This window comes from Crocodylus siamensis, chromosome 2 (assembly GCF_052110815.1).
Source record: "Crocodylus siamensis isolate JL-2025a chromosome 2, ASM5211081v1, whole genome shotgun sequence".
In the NCBI taxonomy this organism is placed as follows: domain Eukaryota; kingdom Metazoa; phylum Chordata; order Crocodylia; family Crocodylidae; genus Crocodylus; species Crocodylus siamensis.
This window is the reverse complement of record NC_143396.1, coordinates 277,311,565-277,335,095: the sequence shown is the minus strand read 5'-3', so window position 1 is coordinate 277,335,095 and position 23,531 is coordinate 277,311,565. Positions and strand designations below refer to the sequence as shown.

The window sequence follows — 23,531 nt, the reverse complement described above, 5'->3', positions numbered from 1 at the left end:
AGTTGTCAGTACTTACTAGACAAGCTTGAGGAAGAAAGCTGTTCACCCTGGAGATACTCCACATGCCCTCGAGGTACTGCTGAGCCTGGATAGTCACTGAACTCAGTGCACCACTGAGACCACTGGGAGCCACAGTTACTTGAACACTGGAGTTTGGAAAATTGCCTGTGCCTTGAGGCCATCCAAGTCCCTTCTTTCTCTCTGTCCCAGAGAAAAGGTTTGTTGGTTTTCCAGACTGTCTACCCACCTGCCCAGCAATGAGTGGCAAATCCCTCTGCGATGACACTGTGACCATCCTCGGTAACACACTAGTCACTGATGCAGAGCTTTGGGGGGCATCAGTTATTTCTTGATAGCTGGCTTGATTAAGGGTGTGGATCATCTGAATGGCTTCCTGCTTCAGCTGATTCAGGTGGGTGGCACAAATTTCACATCTGCTCTCCCCTTCATTCCTGTTTTTCTGTAAATAGTCAGGCACTTGAAGCTTGTCAAAAATTAAAGCTGATAATCTCAGATCCTGAAGGAGGTGGGGAGGGGAGAAGAAAACAAAAGAAAAAAAAAAAAATCAGTCAACAAAAATGCAGGTGAGAAGAAACACAGAAATACATTGTACAACATACTCTTCATCCTTAGTGGTACTTGAAGGAATTGTGCTACCTTACATTTGTGTTGAACAGCCTGATAGATTCACAGTCCATAACTGATTAATAAACCATAAGGAGCTCCATTTGTATAATGCCCAGCATGAAAATTATTATCTGAGTTTAGCAGTGGAACTTGTGGTGCACTTGATAACTACTCATCTACTTACCCTCTTAAAATCCCTGTGTTTTTCATGTTCAGAAACAAAACCAGTTCTGGTATAGACCTGCTAATATCATAATGCATTTCAAAGGCATGCAATCATCTTAAACCCATGAAAATTAGGCCTCAGAGCACTAAAAAGATTAGAGCATGACCTGATAAATGTTATGTTGTCCTCGCCCTGAGCAATGAATAATCAAGTAGCATCAGAAGCAGTCTACATGATATTGCCCACAGTTGGCTCCTCGGGTAGCTGGGAACTAAATTTCTGACCTTGTGGTCTGGGATGTGCTAATATTTCCTTACAGTGCAACTGCTTTGATGAGAAACACATCTGGAGCCCACTGCCACCTTAGGTGTCACAATACATGCACCAAAGCCTATTTAAAAGCAACACTTACTTTGTTTCTACCAATCTTCCTTTTCGTGCAAATTCACTTTATGGCTGCCCAGACACTTTAAAGCTATTGCTGTGCCTTCGTTTCAGAGATACTGTCACCTATCTCCTAAAACATGCAAATGGCTCCTCTCCCCAAACAGAGGATTGTAAGCATTAAGGAAAAGATTAAATCCAGCTCTGTTGCAAATCTGCTACCAACACTAATGCCATGCAACGGAACTGACCAACTTCAAGCACTCATGTTGAGCTCTCCAGACAATTAAGGTTTTAATGAAAGATCACAGCGCAGCTGAAGGTTTATTTGTTTAATTAAAAAAAGTGAAAATGTTTAATTTGCTTGTTAATAACATGGACAGACAAAGCTAGTAACCTGAGCCACATCACGTATGCTAGAAGCATACTCAGATTTATTCTCTTTAAAAAAATGTGCTGCTTTATTCCAAGCTGTGACTGCTCTCTAGGAAATGAATATCCTATTAGAAAACCAACTGATTCTGTTTTTAATTATAACATGCATCAATAAAGCTTTAAAAAAAATCTGGGATTGGCGTTTCTGCTTTGCTTATTATTCTCTTTTGGCTGAGACATTTACTTGCAGCATGAACTTGAAGTCCTAAAAGACTTCTTAAATTCTCAGGTGAAATTTTGGCATTGCTTTCACTGTTACCTTCATAGGTTAGTGCCTACAATCCTACACCAATATAATAAAAAGGAAGTTACTATTGTTACTTACCTGAACTGCAGTTTTCTCTATACAGTCTACAAATAAATTGATCTTTGAATTGAAATTGTTTTACTCTAGGCTCTTCTCCCTTTGCATGGCTCCAGATATTGGCCCTGCCCCATCCCTCCCTCACCACAGGGACCTCAATCTGCCCTCCCCCCGCCCCATAAGCAAATTAATGAATGGGCAAGCTGGACACAAGCCCAGGGGCCTCTACCAATTTCAGGCCTGGGATCCTCATCAGCAGGGAAGTGGAAGCTGCAGTTTTAAACTCAGCACCCAATTTTGGCACAAAGTTTAAAACTGCAGCTTTCACATTTGCTTCCCTGGGAGCTGGAAGTGGGGCCCCTCCACCAATGTGACTGTGGGGAAGTGGGGGCAGGGCTGGGATCACTGCATTGTGCCTGGGGGAGGGGGGTGGGCCAGGATGGGAGTGCCGTGCCCCACCTGGGGCGAGGGGCAGTTGGGGGCCGGTCCAGGAGCGTTGCACTGTGCCTTTGCAGGCAGCGGCACTGGGAGGGCCTTGGGGGCTATAGCCCCCCCCCAAATTCAGCCCCCCTGCACCCTCCCAGCCCAGCCCACCCGGGCCCTCTGTATCTGTGTGGCTGCACAGGACAGCTGGGCAGCAGCTCCCTGCAGGTAAGTGTAATGGGGGCCAGGTGGGGAGCAAGACTGCACCACCAGCAGCTAGCAGCTGGGGGCGGAGGGGGAGTAGGGCTGCCTCTGTGTGATCGAGAGCGAGGAGGGGCGAGGTCCTGTGAAGGGAAAGTGTGTCTGTGCGCATCTGTGTCCATGTGCAAAGAGAGAGTAGAGTGTGCATGCATGCGTGTGTATACATTCAGCCGTACCAGAGGTGGGAAGCAGGGAGAAGAGGTGGTCATTTGCCCCCAGCCCAGCAGGGTCCACCCAGCCTCCCCCACCAGCACCAGGAAGCCTAGCTCCCGTGCTTGTCCAGGGCCCCAGTACACCTTAATCTGCCTTTTCCCCTCCCCACCCAATGACCTGCTGGGTACACAGGGGGGCAGTCGGAGTGAGGGGTACGGTAGATCCTAGATTGCCCTTTCCTTCAAAAAGTAATCTTCAGTTTAAGAAGGTTGGAGACCATTGCTCTACGTCATGCAAGAAGCAGTACCATAACTCCATAATTAATATTTTGGGATCTTTTTCAAATCCACTACTAAGCAAAAATACTCCCTGAAGCTGAAAAATCTATCTTCTATAACCACTGCTCTGCAAACCCTACTAAGCCAGAGCCTTGTGCCCACGATGGTCCAGGGATAAGAGAACCCAGATTTGTGAGGCGACGCAGTGTTCATCACTGGACCAACTTTTATAGCTGTGAGAGACCAAAGAGAAGCTTTCAGGCTCCAGATACCCTTTATCAGGTTTAGGACAGAAGCAAGCACAGTCTAAGCTACTGCCTTGTAAAAACTGATTCTGTTTCATCTTTTTCTGTTAATGGATTTTATACCTGTGGAGCTAAGAGAAGTTAGCAGAGGAAAAGGTAAGTTATGATGAGCCATAAAACCCATTAAATTGTTAAATGGTTAAATCCATGATTTTTGGTGTCCAGTTAAGTTAAGAATTTCTGTTCCCAAGCCCATCTTCTGAAAGTCTCTTGTAGGCTTCCTTTGAGAACAAGAAGCAAGCAAACAGAAATTATTAAAAATTACAACAAACACTTTTCATAAAACATCCACACCATCTCTGACTTCACAGTCCTTGTCCTCAACAACAACAACAACAAAAAGTCTCCACAATACCTTCAGAGGACATGCATGGGAATAGAAATTAATAACTTTACTAAACACTAAAAAGCCATGGATGTAACAGATCCAATGAGATATTACTTTGTCTCACAAGTCTTAGTTCTCTCAACAATACAAAATGTTACTGCATCCTCATGAATGCAATACCATTGTGTACCAAGAGACTTAAAAGGCACAACAGCACATGGAAAGCATTTCAAAGTAGAACCTCCTAGGCCAAATCCTGCAAACAGTCATACGTGCTTAGCTACACTGACTTCCAGGGTAGTTCTCCTAGGCTAGGGACACAAGTTACATAACTGGTTTAAGTGACCAGAAACTGGTTTAAACCTGTAACAGAACAGAAGTTCAGTGCACAAAAACTTGTTTCAAAATGCCTGAAACTGGTTTAAGATGCACCTGGTTGAATGTAGTATCAGACTTAACTAATTTAGGTCAAACCAGTTTATGAAAATTTCTGTCCCAGACTCCTCCCTGGCTCAATTTAAATCACAGTCCCCAGTATCCCAGGATGATTTGCAGCCCTGGGCTGGGCTGTGCTGTCTGCTCTAGAGAGCAGGGCTGGCCCTGCCCCTCTGCTCCCTAGCTGGAGCAGTGAGGGCTGGCTGACAAGAAGGGGTAGAGGTTGAGAAACCCGGCTGGGTCTGCAGGGAGGCAGCCCTTGCCCGGTTCTGACCCACCTAAGTGGCGGGGGTGGAGCAACAGCCTGAGAGGGACTGCCCCCCCCAGGCAAACCCTAGCTGGGGGCTGGCATCTTGAAGCCACTTTAATTCCCCCTTCCCCAGCTCAGTGTGCTCCCCACGCCCCCTGCTTGAGCAGGGGGCAGGTGGGCAACAGCCTGAGAAGGACACTTTGGGCTGGTGCAACCAAAGGCGACAAAGAACTACATTTACATTATAAAACGGCAAGAGACCAGACACCAGCACCCCCCACCTCTGGCAAAGGCTGAAGCAAGCAGTTGATAAGAGAAGTGGAGGGGGTGTAATTCCCCTCCGCTCCCCCAGGCTATTGGGGAGGAGGAAGAGGCTGGGGGACCCGGGGATCTCCATTCCAACACCTACAGCCACCTGCCGTTTCCCCCAGGAGGATTTTCTGAATACCTGGCTGTAAGGACACTCTGCCCTCAGAATTACCCAAGACTTATGCAAGGCTTTCTCTTGTCTTCTTGCTTTACGTTGTAAGTTGGACTAAGCTGTGTGCTCTCAGTGTTTTACAGGGCTGTATCTTAGCTTAGGCGAAGATTCTTGGTTGTTCTTTGTTGTGTGCTTGAAGTTGCAAATTGCTGTGCTCAATGCATGCTCACTTCAGAGAAAGGACTCATCTCATACAGGCTTTTAGAAATTCAGTGCCACTACCTGCCCCTCCCCCCCCCCATGCCCTCCTCAGCCTGGCAGCCTTGAGCCGGGAAGGGGGTGGGAGGAGAAGAGGGCTGGTGTCCCAGATGGGCCAGGGGGAGATTCAACCCCTCCAGCTGGCTAGTCCACGGCTGGGGCCTGGCCTGGCTCCCTCTGCTGGAGCAGGGACGGGAGAAGCCATGGAGTGGCTGGCAGGCGTGCTCTAGCACCCCCCAGCTTCTGGCCTGAACCACTGCAGGCATGTGGCTGCATTTCCTGAATCAAAAATGAATGCCTGTTCACTTCCTTCTCAGTTTAATTTCCGCAGCTTAGACTAACCTGCAAAGACTGAATTAACTCATCCTCAGGGTTTCTTACTGTCTGTACTCAGCCCTACAAACCAGAGACACAGGGTGTGGCTACTCATGCAAATAAAGGAAAGTGCACATGCATGTGTGTCTACAGGATGTGGCCCTAGGTGACAAACCTGGTGATGTTTAAAATCATTGTCAAATTTCAAATCTTTGAAATAAGCAATTAAACAATGTTACTAAATTAAACTGATTTCTCATTAAATAAACATACTTTTTGGAGAGATCAGAAGCAGGCCTATACTACATACTTTTATGTAAAGCAACCGGTACAAATTCAACAACACACACATAAGCACAAGATAAAACTTCTATAAAATATGAACCATGAATGTTCTGTGAAAGCTGTTTCTTTTGGAAATTTAATTGTAAAGATCATATCAATGTAATATAATGCAGATTGAAATGATGCAGTGCATTAGAAAAAAAAGTTCTTATTTTCAGCCTTTGGATTTTACTTAGCAGTTATGAGAGGCTATTCAAACTACTCAACCAGTTTCTGTAATCACTTTTTCATAGCTGTGGCTATTATCCTCCAGCTTCTCATTGAGGGGCCAGCTGTGCAGTTAGATTACTTTTATTTTTCCACCCAGTGTGACAAAAACACCTGGCTAATGGATGGGCGTGAAGGGTAAAGGAAATGCAAGTTACTGTTAAAAACATTAAACATAACTTAAAAGTTAAGACAGCCCAATTAAAGGGGTTTTACTATCCTGTGACAACCCTTAAACCTAGGGAATCTCCACTTCACTGGCCTCAGCTCCAATAAGCCTTGTGGGGAAGTTACACTGTTTTACAGAGGGAAAATTAAAGTGACCAAATGTGTTATGTGCAAACAAGGGGGGGAGGGGGGAATGTTCTACCCACAGTTCCTGCTTCCCAGACAGAAGGAAAAAAAGTCAGACAAAGAAGGTATGCACTCTGCAGAGAGCACATCGTTTAACACTATCTACAAAACAATGCTCCAATAAACATTTGATCTGCTACACTACAAAGAAGCTTAGTTTAAAATGCAAATGGATAGCACAATATTAACAAATCAGACAGCACCTGTCACACCTATCATACCACCTACTTTCTGTGCATGCCACTGCCATCTTCGGAGTGCAAACATGAGCTAATGGTGCAGTTAACATTTAAGTTTCCCCTGTGTCTAAAACCCCCGTTTCAGTTTTAGCTTGTTTGCTACTAACCAACATAACCCTGCAAACCCTGACATCCAAACACAAATAGTCAGGCTGGAACCAACTGAACCAGCAGCGCAGGGAAGCCTGAGCTATTCATATGAGCAAGAATTCTCAGGATTGACTTAATTTTACCAACTTTAGGAACAGAAATTAAACATAAACTGGTATAAGTGATTGGAAACCAGTTCAAATCTGTAACACAACATGGCTAGGGACAGAAGTGACACACAAACCTCTTTAAGCAATCAGGAAATGGTTTAAACCTGTAACAGAACAAAAGTTCAGTGCATATAAACCAGTTTCAAAATGGCTGAAACTGGTTTAAGATAAACCTGGTTGAACTAATTAAGGTCAAACCAGTTTATGGAACTTCTGTCCCAGACCCCTCCCTGATTTAAGTTAAATTAGTCTCCCAGCATCCCAGCATGCTTTACAGCCCTGGGCTGTGCTGTCTGCTCCAGAGGTGAGTGTGTGCCCAGATACCAGCATGGCCTGATTTATTCTCCCCCCTCTACTCTCTTCTCTCAGGACCCCAGCCAGTGTTTCCCTAGCTGGGTGCTAGTGGTGGAGGTGGAAGCAGGGGCTGGCAGACTTTGGCTGTGGTCCCCATGGGAGAGGGCATGGAGGGGGAAATAAACCCCCTCCCTGCCCCCTTCATGTTAGGGAGCCATGCCAGGCCAGCATCTGGCCATGCTCCAGATGGTAGCAGCAGGGAAGCCATAGGCGCAGCACAGCCCTGTATATCAGGCACCAGGCATGAGGTGCTACCCCTATAGCTTCCCTGCCACTGCCATCAACTCACCCACCAGTTGACCACAGTTCAGTGGTGCAGGTGGTACCTACCAATACAGCCAGGGCAGACTCCCCTGGTGGCAGCAGCAGCAGGGAAGTCATAGGGGTTGAACTCTGTGCCTGGTGCCTAGTACACAGGGCCATGCTGCACCACCGCTGCCACCAAGTAAGGGAACAGTAAGCAGGGTACGCCCAGCTTGGTGCGCAGAGGCCCGCAAGATAAAGGTAATAGCGTTGGGGCTGAGGGGGCAAGCCCACATCATGTGGACTGCTGCAGGGGCAGGCGCCATCCTAGGTGCCACTCTCCAGTGGGTAGAAGGGGCCAGCAGGCAGGAGTTGCTCCCCCAGCTACATACTCAGCTTGGCTTGGCTGAGCCCTGGGATAGTGCCAACACACTTGAGCCCCTTCCTTGCCAGCCTCGCTCCATCTCCTCAGTGGGGCTCACGTCCAGAATGAAGCCACCACTGCTGTGATCCCTCTGTACCTGTCTCCATCTGGGCTTGGACACTCCCCTCCCTCCCCCTAATCAGGCCTTTGTTCCTGGGCTGCCCCAAGCAAACCCCCAGCCCCAGCAGCTGGGAAGGTGCAGTGGGATCACCCCCTGGCTGGGAGGGAAGCTCTGTGGGTCCTGGGCTGTGCTGAGCCAGTCATGGGGGGAAAGCCAGGCAAACCCAACTGAGGTCCCTTCAGGCCAGAGTGGAGGTTTAAACCCCTCCCCAGTCATATTCACCTGCTGGGGCCTGGCCACACCCTCCTCAGCTCAGCTTCCCTCCAGCCTGAAGGGAAGGGAGGGCTCGCTCACTCTAGTACCTCCCCCCAGCTTCTAGCCTGAACCACCGCAGGCATTTCCAGAATCAAAAGTGAATGCCTATTCACCTGCTTGCCGTTCAATCTACGCAGGTTAAACTAACCTGCAAAGATTTGATCAATTCAGGCTCAGGCTTTTTGAATGTCTGTCCCTAAAGCATAAAGTTCAGTGCATATAAATCACTTTCAAAATGGCCAAAACCAAGTTAAGATAAATCTGGATAGATGTGGTATCAGAGTTAACTGATCTAGGTTAAAAATATTTATTGAACTTCTGTCCCAGATCCCCTCCAGATTCAAGTTAACTCACAATCCCCCAGCATCCCAGGCTGCTTTGTACCTCCCTTCCAGGGTGGGCAAGCTAGCATTAGCCCAAGCTGTCTGCTTCAGCCCAGCAGGGAGGCGTGCTGTAGCACCCCCTGACTTCTGGCCTGAGCCACTGCAGGCATGTGGCTGCAAAAGGGAGCATCTGTTCACCTGCTTATCGGTTCAATCTGTGCAGTTTAGACTAACCTGGGAAGATTGAAATCAATTCAGCTGTGGGCATTTTGACTGTCTGCCCAAGTGACTGTTAGCCCAAGTAACTACTCCTGACTCTCATGACTAACTGGTGTTACATACATGAGCATGGATTATACAAGTAAGGATTCACAGGACAGGTGTATTCATGGTTAGAGCACAAGGAAGGTAGGTAGGACTGCAAGGAAGGCAGATTTAAAAGATACAAATTCTGATTCTACTGACATGTATGGCAACAATCCCCATCAGCTCTAACTTGTATGAGATTAAGCCCACTTTGCCTTTAGGTTTTATTTCTGACAACCATGATAAATAAAAATAAGCCATAAGCATCGGTGATGAAAATCTGTCCAGAAAGCTTTACATGGATCCTAAACTTTATTTCATCCTTCTTTACCTGATTCCTATCCCAGCATCTGAAGTTCCTCCTCAGGAAATTTAACAAATACCAAGGAGTTTGCAGAACTTTCATACAACACTGCAGTGTAATGGATTCGCTGAAACATCTTTCACAACTGAAAAAAAGCAATCCATGCCAAACTAGCAGTACCTTCCCACCAACTTTAATGGAAATTCAATCAGGCCCAAAGATATGAGTTTTCAAATAAGTCTTGCTCTATTTTATGGGGGGAAAAACGGGCAGATTTTCTAAAGAGCTCAACTCTCAACATGCCTTGAAGGAACATAAATGCTTTTGAAAAGCTGGTGTCCTTGTCAGTGCCAAGTGTAAGTCTCTTTGAAAAGCTGGACCCACACATGTATTGACTTAGTCAAAATTTGCAGTTAGGCACTTAAACCACAACTAGCATTAATGGCTGTTTTTCCCACTGCAAAAGAGAAGAAGTTTAATCTTTAAAACTTGGACTGCCCAAACAAAAGGAGGGAGAGAAAGCAGAAAAGCAGCTGGATTCTCACTTAAGATGCTGCAGTCACTGAAGTAATCTGCACCCATCTGTAACCCTATCCTTTCAGTGAGAACTTATACTTAGTGTGAACAAATGATGAAAGTCAAGCTGCTAGCAACCCAGCACACTAATTACCTACAGGTCTCTCCTTGTTCATAAAATTCAAATGAATTTGAAGCAACATGCTGCTCTAAGTTTTTGGCTTAAGGAAAATTCAAAGAAACCAAATGTCTCGTTAAAATATAAGCTTAAAGAGAAAGATTTGTGCGCAACATTTTTCAAAGATGTTTCCTGCTAAAGAAGTGTTCCTTCCCAGTGCAAAAGGATCAATGTTAATGACTTTTGAACTTAATTGCCTTTCCAGCTTTCTGCTTATGCTGCTTACAAATTAGTTTTTACCTTACATGACACTGTGCAATATCCACTAATATCTTCTATATTGATAAACGCTTTGAAAGTTGATGCGTGCTTTCAACTATTTAGTCACTGACAGAAAAAAGAGCAGGACTCAGCAAAACCAGAGGCCATTCTATGTAATCAGAGAAAGAATAGAGCGAACGGTTTATTTTCAAAAAAACTTTACCATGGAAGTGACATCACAGGGCATCAGCACTAATGATCCCATGGGAGTAAAAATAGAAGCTTTGTATCTCCAAGCAACCCACACTGTAAATCCCTACTACTACTGCCCTATATCCATCCAGCATATATATAGTAAAGAAAAAAGCTGTCAGGCTTTCACAGGAACAGAGTTGACGGGGCATCTCAAATGTTTAAATTCCTGAATATAGCTGAAATGTGCAGATGTAGTGTTAAACAAATATATAGCTGTCAGTGATAGGAAATGCTTTTCAGTTTATAGGCCGGATCATCAGCTACAGTACATGAGCATATCTTCATGATGATCTGGCACCTATATATTTTATCCGGGGCTAACCCAAAAAAACTGAAAATTAATTTGAACAAATCTTAGTCTAATTGACAAACATGTCCCCTGTCTTTAGACTAACCTTCATGTTCATACAGAAGTAGAGCATTGTGTGACATCTGCTTGAAAATGCATTGTGTCCTTACACCAGAAACTACAGCAATGCATTTAGGTTTTCTCAACTGAGCTCTGTTTAATTCCATTTCCTGCCTATTTTAATGTACTTTAGTGGCCCGTAGTAAAGTTAAAGCAATAGGTGCCTGTCATAAAGATGAATTGTGCTATTGGAATGCATAATACGGTGGAAACAGGAAGTGAGAGCAATCTGGTTTATTTACATCTCAGACTCCCATCAGCACCTTAACCTGCCTCTCTTTGGTTACAACAGCCTTTCCTGCTATCTTGCTGCATGGTCCCCTGCAATGATTTGGCTTTTAACCTCTGGCTTCCAAAGGGTAAGAGGCTGCTCTCTCAGAGGTCTGCATTTTGAACAGGCAGGGCATTGAAGTCAACAGCCATGCAGCGTATTTAGTGGAAAGAAAACAACATAAAGGTAATGGTTGTGATTTAAAATAATTAAAGACACAAACAAAACAAAGAACCCCAAAGAGATCAGCTATCACATTTAAATTTAAATCAACACACAGGAACCAGACTACTTCTGAAACACAGTAATTACTATGGTACAAAAATATTACTTTTAATCTCCTTTCTTTACGATCTAATTAAACAGATATTTTACTTGCATTTGGAAAATGTTTTTCTTAATTTGATTCAATTTTAGCATTCTGTGTATTCTATAAACTACACATCCAAACTAGTATGTAATTTTATGCTTATTTTTAACAGTGTATGACTTCATTTAAAAATGATGACTTTTAATTTGTAAGTTTATTGTCGGTTTTAAGTAATCCTTTAATTTTCTCTCTCAGTTCTGAGGCTTACTGTAACTTCACAGTGCAGATTCAGCACTGACTTTTTTCATATGAAAATGTGGTCTTGCAACCTCCATCTATATTATTCTGTCTTTATCACAGTATTATTATTAGTATTATAAGTCAAAATGTTTTAGAAAACAGTTTTAACACGTAGAGCCATGCTAGCCTATTTTAAAAGCTTTCCTCTGAAACATCATTTGAGAAAAATCCTTAGACAAAAAGCTTCTGCGCAAAATTAGAAATTGTAAATAAAGTGAACGTTTTTCTATTTCTAGTCATTTCCTTCTTTGCGGCTAGGTGGTAAATTCTCATTACTGTACAAGTGCTATAAGGCCAACTATAAAAGCTCTACCTGAATTTCATGAAAGGTCACAACTTCTCTCTCCTTTTTAAAAACAAATTTAGTACTTAAGGAAAACAATAAACCTGACAACTCTGGAGACTGAAGTCCAAGTTGTGATACCTTATCCATGTTGATTATTACCTTACTCTACAAGGTAATTTCACTGATTGAAATAAGCCAGTGAACATGAGTATCGGAATCTAGTCCCTAATTGGTTTGGCGTGTAGCATACAAATTAGCCTGTCAATATGCTTCAAAACCACAGTTTAAACTACAAGGGGATAAAGGCTATTTAAATTACTATACTCATTCAATCCTTAACCCCTTGCTAGGACCAACAGACATAATGGTTGATTGAGAGGTGGACTGTGATACGTGAAGAAAAAGTGGGCTGAGACCAATTGCCCATCTGATACAAACTGGTGAACTGGGAGAAGATGAACAATGTTTTGGGCCAGATCTTTAATTGGTATAGAAGTGTACTGCTCTAGTTGTTTCAACAGAACTACACCCAGGTCAAAAACTGTTATGTTTCCTCAGAGGTGGGAATCCCATCAACTTTGGATAAATGCTTTGAGTACACTTTTCTTTAACTCCATTAATTCCTGTACCTAGTATCTCTCACAAGCTGTACGCACGTATTTCCCAAGCCTAAGGAAGCACATTTTGTGCCCAAAATCTTATCTAACATTACTCTCAAGTATATAGTCAGTCCTACAAAAGACATAACCAAAAATATATTTCTTCTAGAGTACGCAGGACAGATGTATATAAACTCTAACGTTGTTCCAGCCAAACAATCTGAATCCAATTGAAAAGATCCTTCACAACAGAGGTTTGGGAATAGACACATTTTGGCAAATGAACACCAGCAGTAGTAGAGATCTTTGTGGATTTAAATTTGACTTTGAAGACCAATAGTTGGCATGAAACCAGACCCTCTTTGCACAGCTTCCACTTCCTCATTTTATCAAGTCTTTGTTTAGCAACTGAACACTCTAGGAGTGTAAAACAATGATTTGGCTTTTAGAACCGCAGGGCTGCCCATTGTGCATTCCTCCTGCAAGCTACAAATTGTTATACACGGTGCATAGCTAGTGTAGTTAACGCACCAGGCAGTCTATCTGCAGAAACAATGTAGCTTGCTTTTATCCTGTATCCTAATTAGAGTGTCACTGCTCTTGTTTTAACTGATGTACCAAAAACTTGACAGACTTTGCTTTTTAAATTTACAAGCAGTAGGGATGCCTCTCACTTGGGCTTTGTTTAAGAAAGTAAGTAGGAAGGTAGGCCTTAGGGCTACACAGGCAGGCCTTAGGGCTTCAAGCCAGTCACTCCTAGGCTAGGGACAGGCAGACAGGTTTAAGTGATCGGAAATTAGTGTAAACCTGTAACAGAACAAGAGTTCAGTGTACATAAACCAGTTTCAAAATGGCTGAAACTGGTTTAAGATAAACCTGGTTGAATGTAGTATCAGACTTAACTGATTTGGACAAAACCGGTTTATGAAACATCTGTCCTAGACCCCTTCCTGGTTTAAGTTAGGTTAGAGTCCCCCAGCATCCCAGCATGCTTTCTAGCCCTGCACTGGGCTGGGCTGTCTGCTCCAGCAGAGAAGCGTTGGGGAGGATTTCATAGATTTCACAGACATCAGGGCTGGAAGGGACCTCGGAAGATCATCAAGTCCAGCCCCCTGCCCCAGGGGCAGGAAGTCAGCTGGGGTCACAGGATCCCAGCAAGCTAAACATCCAAATGTCTCTTGAAGGAGTACAGAGTGAATGCTTGCACCACCTCTGGTGACAGTCTGTTCCAGGCCTCGGGGGCTCGGACAGTAAAGAAATTCTTCCTTATGTCCAGCCTGAAGCGGTCTTGGAGGAGTTTGTGACCGTTTGATCTTGTCATCCCGTGGGGCGCTCTGGTGAACAGGCATTCCCCTACATCCTGATGCACACCCCTTGTATACTTATAGGCAGCCACCAGGTCCCCCCTGAGTCTGCACTTTTCCAGGCTGAAGAGTCCCATGGCTCTCAGCCTCTCATCATAAGGCTTGTTTTTCTGCTCTCTGATCATGCACGTGGCTCTCCTCTGGACTCTCTCAAGCTTCTCCACATCCTTTATAAACTGTGAAGCCCAGAATTGGACGCAGTACTCCAGCTGCGGCCTCACCAAGGCCGAGTACAGAGGGAGGATGACATCCTGGGATTTGCTAGAGAAGCATCTATGGATGCAAGCCAGAGTTTTGCTCATTTTGCCAGCTGCAACATCACATTGGTGGCTCATATTCATCTTGTGGTCATTCATGACCCCCAAGTCCCTTTCAGCTGCGGTGCTAGCAAGCGTAGCACTGCCAAGCCTATAAGCATGCTACGGGTTTTTCTTCCCAAGGTGCAGCACCTTGCATTTTTCGGTGTTGAAAGCCATCAGGTTTTCATCCGCCCATTTTCCAAGCCTATCAAAGTCAGCCTGGATCACCATCCTGTCCTTGGGTGTGTACGCTTTACCCCGAAGTTTGGTGTCATCAGCGAACTTGGCCAGTCTGCATCTGATACCAATGTCCACATCATTAATAAAGATATTAAAAAGAATAAGCCCAAGGACCAAGCCTTGGAGCATCCCACTGGTCACAGTGTACCATAATAATTGACTTCTGTCAACTACCACTCTCTGGGTCCGACCTCAGAGCCAATTCCCCAGCCAACAGACTGTGATGTAGCCAAGGCTGCAGTTGGCCAGTTTTCCTATGGATGATCGTGGGATACCAGATCGAAAGCTTTTTTAAAATCAAGATATATGACATCAATCTCTTCTCCCTTGTCCAGGTGATATATCACCTGGTCATAGAAGGAGATGAGATTGGTCAGGCAAGACCTACCCACAACAAATCTGTACTGGCTATCCCTCAGGATGTTGCCTTCAGCCAGTTTGTCAAAAATTGTCTCTTTGATGATTTTTTCCAAGATCTTCCCTGAGATAGAGGTCAGGCTGATGGGCCTGTAGTTCCCCAGATCTACTTTCCTCCCTTTCTTGAAAATAGGCACCACATTGGCCTTCTTCCAATCTTTGGGCACGTTGCCTGAGCACCACGAGTTCTCGAAGATCCGTGCCAGTGGCAGAGCTATGATGCTTGCCAGCTCCTTAAGTACCCCGGGGTGTAAACTGTCTGGGCCAGCTGACTTGAAGGTGTCCAGCCTCTCGAGGTGTTCCCTCACATGGTCAACAAGGAGGGGAAGGCAGGGGCTGTGCTCCCCCCCAGGCAAACCCCAGCTGGGGTCCGGGGCCAGGCAGGGGGATTAAACCTACCTTCCCTGTAAGTTGAGCTGCCCTGCTGCTAAACATACTGCTGGCTGTGACTGTGGACTACAGCTCCAAGAAGCACCTGGAAGCAGGAAGAGGAAGTGATGAACAACCCTGCAGAGTCCTACTTCTGTGATGCTGGACTGCAAAACCCAAAGACCTCAGGGGCAGCAAGAAGTACCAGAGAGCCATACTGTAGCACGCCCCGCCATGCTGTTACATCCCCCAGTTTATGGCTGGAGCTACTGCAGGCATGTGGCTGCATTTCCTGAATCAAAGGGAAAGTGTATCCAGTTGTTTCTCAGTTTAATCTTTGCAGCTTAGGCTAAACTGCAGAGACTGAGTCTATTCAGCCTTGGGCTTTTTGACTTTCTGTACTTAGCCCTAGTCACTAAGCTGGTACAGGGTCATCACCAGGATCTTTCTTCTGGGAACTATTTGCCAGGTCTGTAGTTGAACATATGGATCTCAGACCAGCTTCCCTCAGTCATCTCTGGACTCACCACTGACCTCTTTATTTACTGGAAGACTGTCACACTCCTATTGAGGGACTGCCACTGCCAGTGATAGGACACTACTTCCTTGATTCTCATAGGAGGCGTGGGCCACAAAATCCATATGAGCATGGATTCATGTGGTGTTTCTATCAGCCCACCTCCAGAATGCTACACTCTTCAGACATGGCATCTACACTCCTTTGGCAGCCCCATCCACTCTCCAACTTGCACCCCCCCACTATAAAGGGATCTCAACCAGAAAACAGGGTCAGCATCTGATGAAGTGAACTCAGAGTCATGAAAGCTCATGCACTTCTGCTTTAGTTAGTCTCTAAGGTACCCTACCTTCTGCCTGACTTCAGACTAACATGGCAACTACCTGTCTCTGCTTATAGATGGCACCATGGTCAGCCAGGATTTTTCAAGGGCAATGAGAATGATGCATCCTCTATTCCTGGGCAAGGATCTCTGTATATTTGAAGAATCCTACCTAAATCCACCCTCAGGGGTTACTGTTATGAAAACAGCTGACTCTCAGTTTACACTGGAAGCGGCAAATAGACGATAGATCCACTTATTGCTCAGAGAATCAAAGAACCTTCTAGGAAAGGTTAGCCACAAGGCGTGATCACATACAAGTGGAAGATGGGAAAAACCAATGTCTTAGTCCTGATCTGATGAACATTTACTGTGATGTGTAGGATGCCAACAAGAAATAAGGGGAGCAGGAGGAAGCAGATATGCACTAAATAAACTCAATCATAGACTCTCTCTGTTCGGCACTAACCAAGAAAGAGGTTAGTCTCACATACCATCTTGCTTTTTGCGCTCAGGTGCTATGGGTGGCTGGACACAGACGCACAGACTGCAAATGTCCCGTTTCCTTTAAGAGGCTATTCCACGACCTACATGATTTCACCAAGTTTTTCATTCTACATTTTTCCTTTCTTTCATACCTCTTCTCCAACTTGCACTGCTTTGTAGCATCTTGAATAACCCTTCACCTGCCACAGTGCCCAAAACACCTTAGAAACAACCTAGCTATAATATCCCTACTAATGGCTTTTTAATATTTCCTTACTGTCCTCCCAGACACTCATTCATATCTGTTAGTCTTCATTCACTTCAGCTTGCCTATCATGCTTCTAGAACTGAACACAATATCCCAGGTGATAAATATCTCAATGATCAGCATTAATAAAAGGGCCCCAGCTGTGCTCCCTCAGCTAGTACATCTGTTTGCATGAGCTCATGTGAACTTGTTACAAAGCCAAGAAATATGAACTGTGAAGGAAAGTAAACCAAATATCTATGAGAGATGTTTGTGATGCCCCATTAATGGTGACAACAGGGTGGCATGACAAAAATTAAACTCAAGAGTCTGGCAGAGGAATTTATGGTACCTTCATGAAGAATCTGCTAGACAAACACATTGCTCAGGTGGCCCGGACACATTTTGACCATGTTTTCAGGAAGATCAGCTACTACATAAAAGAAACAAGTTTGCTCTTGCTCTCTCTCTCTCTCTCTCTCACACACACACACACACACAGACACACACACGATAGATAGACATAGGTATCAAAAGAGCTCAAATATACACTGTGCACAAGGGGCAAAAAGATTAGCTTTTCACAATTGCCTGGAAAACAATTAGAAAACCCCAGACTGTCACATTACTACTGATTACTTAGGATGCAAATGCTTTGAAGCAACAACTGCCTTATTGATATAGGCTGGCTGGGTCTTAGTCCATGATTACAAATTGAGGTTTAATTTTTTTTTTTTGAGTGATTACTGCAAAATTGGGACAAAATAATAGTGTTGCAGAAATTCAGTTCTAAAGTAGGAAGAAATTACAGATACAATTACAGCTTCCATAATTACAAATACAGGGTAAACTAGTGACACAAACACAGGGTAAGCTTTTCCCACACCACAGTGGACACTTCCCACATGCCACAACATGAAGAACTGGCAGTAGCAACTAGGTCCTAGTGCCCACCTACTTCTAACCCAAGCTAGTTCCACCCTGCAACCTGAAAAGGTTGCCAACCACTGGTCTACAGCATAGATCAGGGATAGGCAACCCCTGGTATGCATGCCAGCGCATGGCACGCAAAGACATTCTGCTTGGCGCACATACCTTGCGGCAGAGGGTGGGGAAGGGGCCAGGGGTGTACTGCCACAAAAAGGATCTGGTCTTTCACAGCTCCTGTGCCATCTCTCCCTGGCACACCAACATCTCACAAGTCAAGGTTGCAGGTATTTTTGGCACTCTGCCAAAAAAAAACGTTGCCCACCCCTGGTATAAACACCACCCAGGTAATTGCTCTACATACACTTGATGGGGCACCAAACAGAACACATGCATTGTACAAGGACCGACTCCCCTTCACTGAAAAGAGGGGGTCTTTTAGATCAGTGGTCTCCAAAGTGGGGTACATGCACCCCAGGGGGTGCGCAAGACAATCCATTGGGGTGTGGGAAGAAAATATTAGAACTTCTATTTCTATTTATTTTTTATCTAAAAAAATAAGAAAGAAATTAAGCTTTACTAATATTTAATATATAGATTGACACTGGTGCCCTCATTCAGTCTGTATGTCAGACGGTCATGTGTCATGTACGATACGCGAGTAGTACATGTATATAATTTATAAATAAATAAATATACATGTATTGGGGGTGCGTGCTCAAAAATTTTTTACTGATAGGGGTGTGCGATCAAAAAAGTTTGGAGACCACTGTTTTAGATTACCATCACAACCTCAAAAGGACTCTCTGTAGAGATCTGAACAGAAACTATCAAACTGGTGGCAACAACTTCCAATTCAAACTAGCCTGGGTGATAAAACTGTCAGAGAAACGAAAGGCATGATCCATCATTACCAGTCTCCTGAGCCATCCAATCACTATGAGAGAGCTTGTAAACATTTATTGTTTCTAGAAGATCTAGAAGATATTCTAGAATAGATATTCCACAAACTGCATACAGATGACTTCATAAGGGGGCCTTATATAAGACTGTATAGATTTATATTGACCAGTCTAAAATCACCATGTAAGAGCATATTTTTGTTGTAATTTCTAGGGTCTGGGGAAAAGAAAGGAACTTAGTCCATCACCTCTTAAAAAAATAGTAGGTGTTAGGGAGAATAAGATTCCTTTAAAAAAAAAAAAAAAAAGAAAGAAAGAAAGAAATGATCATCTCTGGGTCTAATCCTAGCCCTAGTGAAGTAACTGGCAAAAAATCCTGAGACGGAGAGGATTTCACCTTCATGATCCAAGCATCCCTTTTCCTTACCAAAATCAACTCCAAACATTCCTTCTTTTACTGAGCTGTCTATTCCGGTAGAGCTTCTGGGCAATAAACATATGTAAAGCTGCTTATTATAAAGCTGAATTATTTATTATTATAAAGCTGAATGTGGAAATTTCTCCCACTTTAAAACCAAATTTCTGTGAACCTAGATTATGTTGTCTCACTTTGCAGTAAATCACTCAAAAACTCAGTGACTTATTGCTATTATAGAAAAGGGGAATACACGTTGATCTAAGAAAAGTGCGGCTCATCATGTCTTGCTAGTATGGTTAAGATAAAACCTGACAGCCGGCAAAACAACTCCAAATCCAACTGTGAATACCGCAGAAGTTCTGCAGACTGAGGGAGTGATGCCAGAAAAGATGACCACAACCCCTCTACATTAGCCTCTTGCATAACGCAACTCGAAAAGTTTCAACCAAAAGAAGCAGCGGTTCTCATAATCTCACTTAATAAGAAGGATTTGTCACCTGTCTTTTTATCTTTCAATTTGAACAATATAAAGAAATCATTTTTCCTATACAATGTCATACATACTGGGTATAATGGCATGTTGTAAGGGCAAATCCTCAGCTGCTGTAAACTGGCATAGATCCACTGCGCTCATTGGTCCTATGCCAGCCTATACTAGTTGTGGATATGGCCAAAAACCTTTACCTAAGACACTAATATTGCTCTCTGGGGAAATGGACCGTCTGCTTCCAGAATTCCCAGTTCTGAGACAGCACCAGCCAGGACACCGGCTGCGTAATGGTAATATCCAATCTATGCTTGCAGTTCTGTTCTCAGAGAGATTCATTAGGCAGGAGCAAGCTCAGAAATGCTCGTGTTGCTTCACAAGAACGAGGCTGTGATTCACAAGGAAGCTTGTACAGAAGCCATGGACTGGGACCAGACTTGATCAGCAAATAAACACCAGTATGAATTAAGCAGGGCTATTTCATACAAGTTCCAGCATGCCAAGGTTTAAGGCGTGCGCAAAACCACATTCTGAAGAGCCATTCATCAAAATCCAAGGCATGCCAAATGAACAGGAAAGGGACTATCTAAGCAGCCAGCCCATCAGCCACCTCGCCATGCGACACCCAAAGGCATCTCTTGAGCCCGTACAACTGGCTGTGGAACTTGCCAAGGAGCCAGATGCTGCTGCTGTGGGAAGAATGCTAGCGTGAACATAAAACTCAGAGATGGGAGATGATTAACATAGAAAATAATCCATCCTCATTATTACCATGTGACTGCTAAGCTTTACTGTTATGCCAGAGACATGAAAAAAAACTTCATTAGAGACAATTTCATTCTGTATGACAACAAAACTCCCCTTTCCACCCCTTCCCCCCCCCCCCACACACACACACATCTATTTAAAAACAAGCAGTGATCTGGGTGTAACTAAAAATGACCTGATGCTTTTCCTGAGTTAACAACAGAACCAGGAAAGAATATCTATCATTGGCTAAACATTTCACTGCACACACTGCCAAAAAACAAATGAACTTATCATACTCTATAGGAAATTCCTATCTTACACACCAATTAGTGAACCAACGGTGATTGATTTTATAATCCCAAACTGGACTTACAGCAGAGAACAGAGAACTTCCTTTGGGGGGCCTTTCCATTACCCAACATGTGGAAAATTGTATATTGTGGATGCATTATGCAAAGCAGAGAAAAATAAGTACTGTATAAACCATCTTTCCACCACACTACTCACATTTTTGCCTTCCTAGGGGAGATGCACTTTGGACAGATATTTCCTTTCCCTGCCCTAACATCCTATCCCCATCATACATGAGCTGGGCATTTGATAAAAACAGAAACAACAACAGGAACTAGCAGCTACCAGCTACAATAGGATCAAAACATCTTTATGCAGTAATACTTCAGCCAAGTCACTGTCCTTGAAGACATTACTTTAAGCCCTTTCTGCCCTCCCACAGCAGACACCTCTTCATCCTGAAAAATCACATATGAAGAGTCATGGCCTTTTAATCACAACCTAATCAGTGGCAAGCACTTATACCTGCAGAAAGTAGCAAATTGGACAGTGAATGGTAAGAAAATGTACTGGTCAAGGAAACAGCTTGGATATTTCTCTTTTATTTTATTTTGTGGACTGGCCAAGTTCGCCGATGACACCGAACTTTGGGGCAAAGCATCCACGCCAGAAGATAGGCGGGTGATCCAGGCTGACCTGGACAAGCTCAGCAAATGGGCGGACAAGAACCTGATGGTGTTTAACACCGAAAAATGCAAGGATCTCCACCTTGGGAGGAAAAACCTGCAGCATGCTTATAGGCTCGGCAGTGCTACGTTGGATAGCACTACAGAAGAAAGAGACTTGGGGGTCATCATTGACCACAAGATGAACATGAGCCTGCAATGCAATGCTGCAGCTAATAAAGTGACCAAAACACTGGCTTGCATCCATAGATGCTTCTCAAGCAAATCCAGGGACGTCATTCTCCCCTTGTACTCGGCTTTGGTGAGGCCGCAGCTGGAGTACTGTGTCCAGTTTTGGGCTCCACAATTCAAAAAGGATGGGGAGAAGTTTGAGAGAGTCCAGAGGAGAGCCACGCACATGATCAGAGGTCAGGAAAACAGATCTTACGATGATAGGCTGAGAGACATGGGGCTTTTTAGCCTGGAAAAGCGTAGGCTCAGGGCTGATCTGATGGCCACCTATAAGTTTATCGGGGTGACCACTAGGATCTGGGGGAATGTCTGTTCACCAGAGTGCCCCAAGGGATGACGAAGTCGAACGGTCACAAACTCCTGCAAGACCATTTCAGGCTGGACATAAGGAAGAATTTCTTTACTGTCCGAGCCCCCAAGGTCTGGAACAGCCTGCCAGCGGAGGTGGTTCAAGCACCTACACTGAACACCTTCAAGAGTAAATTGGATGCTTATCTTGCTGGGATCCTTTGGGCAGGAGGCTGGACTCGATGATCTCCCAAGGTCCCTTCCAGCCCTGATGTCTATGAAATCTATGAAGCTAACACAAGCCACACTATATAAACCCAGATCTGTGTTGTATGCTAGCTGCCTTTGTAAATGGCACCAACAGTACCAAAATGTGCTCACTGGGCACCAATTATAGTTTATAAAGAATTTAATTAAATGCAATAGGTAGAGTAGATCCACCAAAGATGGATGGACTTTCTATGCAGTTTTCCACTGACACAGAAAGCATTTTGTAGATGCCCCTGCAGGGCAGAAGGGCCAACAGTCACAGCTGCAGCACAAGGTGCATTTTGCAGAAGAACTAGGTGTTGGGTACTTTTAGTAATGAAGTAATGCTATAATTCCTGGAGGAAAAATATTCTACTTTTCCATTCCATCCTCACTTACTCCTGGTGACATATGGCACAGCTGTTGCCCACATCCATGATAGAGCTGTTGGACCATGGAGCAGGGACTTCCCTTTCCCTGCCATTCCAATATCCCAAGCAGTTACCAGATAGCTACCTGGAGACTGCCCAGGCCTGCCTTGTGCCCTGAAGGACAAAGTCCACAACTGTCTCCAATGCTATTTGTGGCAGTGATTGCCAAGCAGTGATCTCCATGGGAGAATGAGTGTTCCCTCAAGGAAGCAGTCTTTCTGCAGCTGAATGACAAGCAAGGAGGTAACATTTGAGTCATTAATGCCTCCACACATGCATTTCATCCTGCCACAAACCTCACTATCCCTAACAACTCCGCCCGCACCCACTGGCAATGTTTTGAGGGCTATGTCAAAGCCCCTCTCAAATCCCATTCCCCTCTTCCAGGCACATGCTCTCCACAGTCTTCCTATTCTCAAGCAGCAACAGTCTCCACTTCCCAAGAGGGAGACACGGGTCACAATCATCACTGGGGATCTGGATTTTCCATTTCCCATGGAAAAACAGAGAAAAACATGGATCCCCCCCATTCCCCCCCCCCCCCAAGGAAAACATGGATTTTTCATTTTAAATGGAGAAACCTGCAGATTTTGTACTTTTGCAAATAGCTCTTTACAGGCTGCAAGGGGCTGGGGGGGAGCAGAAGGAGGGTGGTCAGGCAGGTGGTCTCCAGGCAGCCTGGAGAGCAGCTCCTGCAGGTAAGTCAAGGACGGAGGGATTGAAGCCCCCATAGGGCAGGAGGGCGTTGGGCAAGGTTGGGGCCGGGGTTGATGCCCAGCTGGAAGGTGCATGGGGCTTGTGTCCTAGGGCTGGAATACGGAGCGGCAGGGCCCCCGGGGGGAGTGGGACAGGGTCACGGGCAGCTCACCCAAGGAACAGGGGGTGGGGCCAGCTCCCTGATGCTGCATGCACTCCCGGGAGGGCAAGGGGAACCCATGTCACCCAGATCTGTGTACAAGGCAGGCATAGGCTGCCTGCTGCATGCTCAGGTTCCCCGCTGTGCTGCCTTCCCTTGGACCTCTGCAGCCCAGAGCTGCAGAGCAGAGTGGGGCCAGGAGGGGAAGCTCCTTGCCACTGCAAGCTCCACGCTGCCCTGGTTAGGCATCCCCTGCCCCCTCCCCCCGGAGTGCGTGCAGAGGTGAGGAGCCACCCCCCGCCCAAGCCCCCAGGAGGCAGGCAGAGGCGGGATGAGCCAGGCTCCATGCTC

At 45.0% G+C, this 23,531-nt stretch overlaps 1 protein-coding gene across 3 annotated transcripts in view; it reads right to left on the bottom strand.

Annotated features, from left to right (window-relative positions):
* The window catches only part of KIF26A (kinesin family member 26A), a 141,537-nt gene that overhangs the window by 94,855 nt on the left and 23,151 nt on the right, over nt 1-23,531 (bottom strand). For 2 of the 3 annotated variants that reach the window (XM_090034133.1, XM_090034134.1), the window contains exon 3: nt 17-517. In XM_090034133.1, the coding sequence (XP_089890259.1) occupies nt 17-517 (501 nt within the window). The remainder of the gene's footprint in view (nt 1-16; nt 518-23,531) is intronic. The other variant, XM_090034136.1, reaches the window with a different exon arrangement.